Consider the following 7177-nt stretch of genomic DNA (forward strand, 5'->3'; position numbering starts at 1 on the left):
CGTGCCAAGTCATATCATGCCTCTTCACTTGATTTGAGGTCGTTGCCCACTCCTTTGGCAGAATTTCTCAAGTGACGATTCTTTCTTATCTTGTCCCTTAGAATGGGCTGAAGAAGACATTTTTATTAATATATGCTAATAAATCTGGAATATGTGTATCAGAGACAACGAAACCAACTTAGGGTAGGGCAGGGTTCAGAGCTTTTGCACGTGGGGTTGCTGTGAGTTGCAGACCACTCAATGACACCTAACAACAACAAACATTAAATCTAACTTATTAATGCTGACCCTAAAGTGAATTCTCTTCTTCCCACCGTTGGCAGCTTAAGAACAAAAGGAATGGGTAAAAAAGGAAATATAGAGGTTAAATTCAAGCCCATTTATTTAGTCCATTTAAATATTAGGCTTTTTCATTCTAATTACTCCATAGTTTAAAGGTGGTCTTGGTTATTTTTATTCTTGTGTTAAATATCATATGCTCTCTGAAAGTTGGAAAACAGCTAAGTGAAAAAAATATTTTCACTTCTATTATTGGTTGTAACCAATGTAAACCAATAAACTTACCCACTGCCTTTGAGCAGACCCCTGACAGCAGTGACGTTCCATGGGGCAGCCAATCCTATGACTCTTCATGGGAGGAGATTGCATCATTTTTCACCTATAAAGCAGTCTTTAGATTCCAGCCACAGACCTTTTGGTTAGCAGGCCAGCATGTCTTTAACTACTCTTTAGAATCCCTTTTTCATTGACAAATTTTAAGAGAAAAAACTTGCTCCACAGTATCAGAATCTGACTGGTAGTAAGCTATATCATAGCAGGGGTCTTTCTTTTAATAGTTTTGTGATACTTTCTAAAACTTCCTTATTCTGTTAATTACAGGTTTTCTTAGTTAAAAAAATCTCAGGCTCTGATGCTAGACAGCTTTATGCCATGAAAGTATTGAAGAAGGCCACATTGAAAGGTAAGTGGTACTTCCCTACCTGGTTGGCGCGTTCATGTGATATGTACACACTGAAGCATCTTGGAAATCTCACATGACTCCTAGGCTACTTCTTTATATTCTAAATCTGTTCCTATTGTTGTCATTAAGACTTTCTTTTAGTGAATTTTTATTATTGAAGTAGCAAGAAAGGAAGTTACCATAAAGTATTATAAATTCACTTTGAGCTTTAGACAAGTTGATGTTTGGAATAGTAAAACTGGGATTTTATTTATCTCCAAATTAATATAGTTATTTTAATATATTTTTTTTTAATCCCTGACTTACTAGGTGCAAAATAACTTCTGTTCTAAGGCCTTTATCATCTTGACTTGTTGTTTCCAAGGACTTTTTTATTCCAGGCCTGTCATTTTAGAAAATCGAAGGCAGAATTAGTTTTGTATAGGTAAAAAATTACACATAGATTTTAAATACGTCAATCTTCTTTAAATTTAGTAGTGTTACCACCCTAGATTATTTCTGTATTGATTTCTCAATATGACTTTGAAATAAATATAATTATAAAGTATTCTGGAAAGAATATTTGCAGTGATCATTTACTGTTTCTGATAGCAGTCTACCCACTCCCTCCCTCCCTCTGGGTATTTGTTGTAGTTATTGATTGCAATCAAGTCTAGTTTATGACGACTGCATGTGTGCAGACCAGAGCTGCTCCATAATGTTTTCTAGGTCATGGCCTTGTGGAAGCAAATCCTCAGGCTCGATAGCATTATTCACAATATCCAGAAGAAGAAAACAACCCAAGTGTTCATCAACAGATGTTTGGATGAAGAAGATGTGGCATATACAATAGACGTAAAGAATAATGACGTTCCAATACATAATAGGACATGAGAGAACGTTGCACTAAAGAAATCCAACTTAAAAAGACAAATAGTGTATGGTCTCACTATGTGAAAGATCTAGACTACACAAATGCGTACAGACAGCTCTAAGTAATCAAAGGCTGAGAGAGATGGAGGAATGATGAAAACTTGTGGAAAAGGATAGTGGTGATGTTGTACAACATAATGAATAGAATTAACGTTGCTGAATTATGTAGTTAAAATGGTTAAAGAGTGAACTGTACCTGATAGTTTTTTTTTTTTAGAAAGACCAACTCATTTTTTTCTTATTTTTTCTTTTTCCCCCCAACTCATCTTTGTTCCCTCTCCACACCACCAAGAAGAGACTCCTTCCCTGCCCCCCCACTCTCTTTGACAGAGAGTAGCATACATATCAGAAAAAAAAAATAAAAACTGCAATGACTAAACATTTTTACCTCATAAATGCATTGTGTTAGCAATACAATTGAGGTTCTGGTAAGAATGTATTCTAATCAGTTGTCTGTCATTCCTGCTCACAAGGCATTTGCTCAAGAAACATTTGTTTAGTGGAAGAGTGCTTTGCCTACAGATTCAAATGTAAATTCAGTTTGGAAATCCAAATTGTCAGCAATCTGGATCCTCCCTAAGTCTGCTTCCCAATAGTAAACCTCTGTTTCCACACTTTCTTTCTTTTCTCTCCTTCATTATACAAACCTCCAACTGTTTGGTTGTGCTGATACTCCATACTTAACTGTTTTATACTCTTTAGCCTCCCCACCTTTCTAAATGCCATTCATTCTTTAAACCTGTATCCTAACCCTACCTCCTTTTTTTTCCCCCTATCCTTTTTATGTGAGGAAAACTGATCGCTCTGATTTCTGCATTCCTTGCATTGGTTTCTGCTGTTAATATATGCATGGTGATATTGTAGGTATGATAATAATACCAGCAGAAAAGAAATAAAATAAAGCTAGATACTCTCAAACTTAACTCATAAAAACCCATGTGTATCTGAGTAAAACCCTAAGATTTTCAGTGGCTGATCTTTCAGGAGGAAGTGGGGCATGGATTGGGGGCACAGGGCAACAGGGCTTTATTTTAAGTATTTCTGCTAGACTTAGTCAGCCTTTTGGTTAGCCAAAGCATTTAAGTATTTATACTGTACAGGAACAGCCATTGTGAATATTACATATTAGCTCTGGAATATACAAACCTTATCTTGAATGGCCTCCAAATGTAGTCTTATTATCCTCACTTTATAATTGAGAAGTCATTGATGTTTTAAGTAACATGCTAGAGATTATCCAGATCTATACCTTTTATTGTTAAGTTCCATCGAGTTGGAACCAACTCCACTCATAGCTGACACTCCAGTAGTTTTTCAGAGGCAGTAAATCACAGGAGTTGATTGTCCAACTTTGTCCAACAAAGCAGCTGGTGGATTTGAACCTCATACCTTTGGGTTGGCAGTACAATTCCTTACCACTGTAAAGCTGTAAAACAGTATCTCTAGGCTTTGTCACTCTCAAGGTAGACCTGTTTGAGTGTATCTTCATTCCCCAGGTGAGCCACATTGTACACATCCTTAATGAATGAATTTTTGTTGAATTGACTTGATAGGGTTGATTGAAGTGTTGAAGCTGTATCCTGTTTCATTGGTACACCTTATTTTTTATAACTTGTTCCCACTATGACACTGTCACTTTAATGAAAATATTTTTAAGTTTTGTTTTAAACCTACATCTGATAGACACTTTTCTAAACCTTTTAAAAGTACAGAGTAACAATTCTTGTTAACATGATTTAGTAAAAATTTATGGTTGCTCTTTTTTTAATAGAAAGACCTCAATACATGGATAACTCACATTTGTTTTCATATATAATAGGAGGACAATTTTACTTAAAATAGTTACTAGGGACAATGAATTCTCTATCTTTTATCCAAAAGCTATTGTAATGTAGATATTTGTGTATTGTTTTCTAGTTCGAGATCGTGTTCGGACAAAAATGGAGCGTGATATCTTGGTAGAAGTTAATCATCCATTTATTGTCAAGTTACATTATGGTAAGTTAGAAAGTGGTGCTCATCTCATATCTTTACTTTACCCTCCACTCCCCAAGTTCTCACATATGATAACGTATGTAAACATGTACTGGTTTAGGTCCATATGAGTTTAGCAGGTAGTAGTAAAGTAATAGAAATTATAGCATGACAAACTTTAGATGGTTTTATTGCATATTTAGCTTACTTTTCCCTTAAGCATTAGATCATTTCCCAGTAATGACCATAGGAACTGATGGTAATAATTATTGCAATTAGTGAGTAAAGGCATGAGGGTTCTTATGTGTAATTAAATCTCACTAACTCTCATGGTTTTTTTGGTAGTGTGGTAGTTTTTGTGTTTTATTTAATGGTGAAAAAACTTTCTGTTGGGAGTGTTGCTCATTAGTCACATGTTAAACCATTGTATTCCTGAGAGACTTGCCTGAAGAAAAATCTATCAGATGTTCTAATGGTTCCATAATAAGAAACACTACATTTAAAATTTCCACTTAGAAACAAAAAGACATTTGTGGTTTTTATCCCTTCTAAACAAAAATATATCTATATCTATATCTATATCAATAATAGAATTGAGAATTTACTAAATTTTTTTTTTTATTCTTGAGTGAGTTGACCTAATGTAAGCCTAAAAACTATGAGCTATAGTAGACTAAATGGTTATTTTCATTTCTTAATTCAGCTTTTCAAACTGAAGGGAAGCTGTATCTTATTTTGGATTTTCTCAGGGGAGGAGATTTGTTTACACGCTTATCCAAAGAGGTACATTCTCTATTTTTAATCTATTTGTGTGAATCCTATTTCAACTGAAGCTTAATTATATTTCAGTATTATGCTCATGTTATTTTCTCTAATAGCACAAGTCTTAATTGAGGAATTTTTTTTCTAACTTTTACATTTATTCTGGAATTAGAACTTTATATTATAAACTGTCTTTATCTTAGCCCTTTTTCTTCTAGTAAACTTTTCAAAGGCAATAATACAGACAGTCTTCAGGTTAAGACTGTCCGAATTACGGACAACTCTACTTGCCCTTTAAGCAGGGCTTTGAATGAGTTTGAGCCTGTTCTGTCATGGTCAACAAAGGAAACAGGACAAGATCTGAATTTGTACTGCTTGAGTGATCATCTCAGGAACAGGAATGGGAATAATTACAGTTCGAATCCCTAGAATGGTAGCAACTCGGAAGAGGTTTTCAGAGCCTCATGCCTGAAATTGGATTATTGTCAGGACCGTGGAGAGCTACTCAAATGCAGAGCAGCTTTGTTAGTGATTGCCTTTAAGTAGGACAGCTCTATTTAGCCTCAGAATAATTTTATGTTTAGGCAAATTTGCCCTCTCTGTGGATTGGACCAACCTCTACTGCCAGCAAATATTTCGTCCGCCAACCTTTACTTTCTCCATGTGCAGTTTCTAAATCTTGGAAGAGGCTTCAAGCCTCTTCTTAAACTCAAGTAAGGCTAAATAAGAACAGCATGCACTTGTTCTGACTAGTGTACAAAATAAATTTAAAGACACATTTAGAAATGGATCTCATTTATAACCTGGTGGCCTGAAATAAGAGTGGAAATTCATCTTTAATTTTAAATCCTGCTTTCATTTCTGAAATGTTACTTTGATTGGGCAACAATGGCACAACCTGAATATACTTGCTATTTAACACATAGTAAGTAGTTAACATTTAGTGATTGGCTGGCATAATTTCCTTGCCAATTCTTCTAATAAATGTATAGTGGGAACAAGATGTGATTGGCATAGCTATAAGTTTTTTTGACTGTTTGAACTTCAGAATGATGTTAGTTAAGAATTGAAAATACAAAAAGAAAGTGAAGACTCACAATTGGTATTTTATTTCAGGTGATGTTCACAGAAGAAGATGTCAAATTCTACTTGGCTGAACTTGCGCTTGCTTTAGACCATTTACATAGCCTGGGAATAATCTATAGAGACTTGAAACCAGAAAAGTAAGCACTTTTACTATTAAGTAATACAGTAGTAGGATTTTATATATATATATATATATGTGTGTGTGTGTGTGTGTGTGTGTGTGTAAAAATCTTTCCTAGAACTCACACAACAATTGTATTAGTCAGGGTTTTAAACCAGTTTATTTCCATGCCAGATATGCTAAGTGAGACTCTATAGTTTAACAAAGTCCAAATAATTCTAACGTATACATTTGAACATTGTCCTCATCCTACCTGAGGTATCTCACCCATTTATACTGCAAACATTTCCTTCTTGCCATCGCTGTATCAGACTCTGAGCTGCAAAGATGATTAAGAATATGACTCTAGGGACTTGCCATTTACTAAGAAAGACATAACACAGGAGAATGTATACAATAAAAAAAAATGGATCCATGGCAAGAAAAATGTGTGAGTCAGAAAGGTACTGTGTGTGGAAAATAATTGCATAGTTGGAGTGAGAAGAATAACAAAGATAGAAACATTGGGTCAGGTCGTTTTTAATGACCAAAAGGACAAGAGCCGCAGTGAATTGGACTTAAATATTTGACACCCCCCTCCCCACCCCCACACACACTCTATTGTGAGCAAGCACTAGGGTATCAGGCCACCTCTACAAAAAGACTTTTAAAAGGGCAGCTTTGAAAAGCTTAGAGTTTTGGATTCGCGTAAAATTTTCAAGTGTATTTCAGTGTAAGTGTATGGCATTGAGATATTTGTGAGAGATATATGTACAGAAAAAGCACTGGTGCCATCATGTTTAAAGCACTTACATAGATTTGCAATTTGAACGCACCATGGGATCTTTCATAAAGATTACCAACTTTGGAAACCCTATGGGCAGTTCTGTTCTGTCCTGTATGGTTGCTCTGAGATGGCAGGTGATTTGGTTTTAATATGTCTGAAAGATCATTTTTCCACCTTTTCCACAGTTTTAAGTAATTTTTTTAGTGTAAACCTGCTGATATTTCACGAAGTAATTTTGGCTTCCGTAAGTTTCTGTTCAGTGGTGCTAAAAGATTTTCTGACTTTGTTTTCATTTAGCATACTTCTTGATGAAGAAGGTCACATCAAGTTAACAGGTAAAAAGCCTTGTTACAATTTTAATGCAATTATGTTAATGTTAGAACACTAAATTTAAAATCAACATGTGTACATTATTAGAGGATATTTAATAAATTCTGGATTTATTTTGGCAGATTTTGGCTTGAGTAAAGAGTCTATTGACCACGAGAAGAAGGCCTATTCTTTTTGTGGAACTGTGGAATATATGGCTCCAGAGGTAGTTAATCGTCGTGGTCATACTCAAAGTGCTGATTGGTGGTCTTTTGGTGTGCTGATG

The 7177-nt window shown here is 35.1% G+C and overlaps 1 protein-coding gene across 1 annotated transcript in view; it reads left to right on the forward strand.

The window, feature by feature from the left end:
* The window catches only part of LOC102876639 (ribosomal protein S6 kinase alpha-3-like), a 100234-nt gene that overhangs the window by 66211 nt on the left and 26846 nt on the right, over positions 1 to 7177 (forward strand). The window contains exons 4-9 of the mRNA XM_006893792.1: positions 880 to 961; positions 3791 to 3871; positions 4551 to 4630; positions 5726 to 5832; positions 6880 to 6917; positions 7035 to 7176. Coding sequence (XP_006893854.1) covers positions 880 to 961; positions 3791 to 3871; positions 4551 to 4630; positions 5726 to 5832; positions 6880 to 6917; positions 7035 to 7176 — 530 coding nt within the window. The remainder of the gene's footprint in view (positions 1 to 879; positions 962 to 3790; positions 3872 to 4550; positions 4631 to 5725; positions 5833 to 6879; positions 6918 to 7034; position 7177) is intronic.

Source organism: Elephantulus edwardii, unplaced genomic scaffold (assembly GCF_000299155.1).
Source record: "Elephantulus edwardii isolate Elephantulus edwardi_28Jun2011 unplaced genomic scaffold, EleEdw1.0 scaffold00131, whole genome shotgun sequence".
Taxonomy (NCBI): Eukaryota; Metazoa; Chordata; class Mammalia; order Macroscelidea; family Macroscelididae; genus Elephantulus; species Elephantulus edwardii.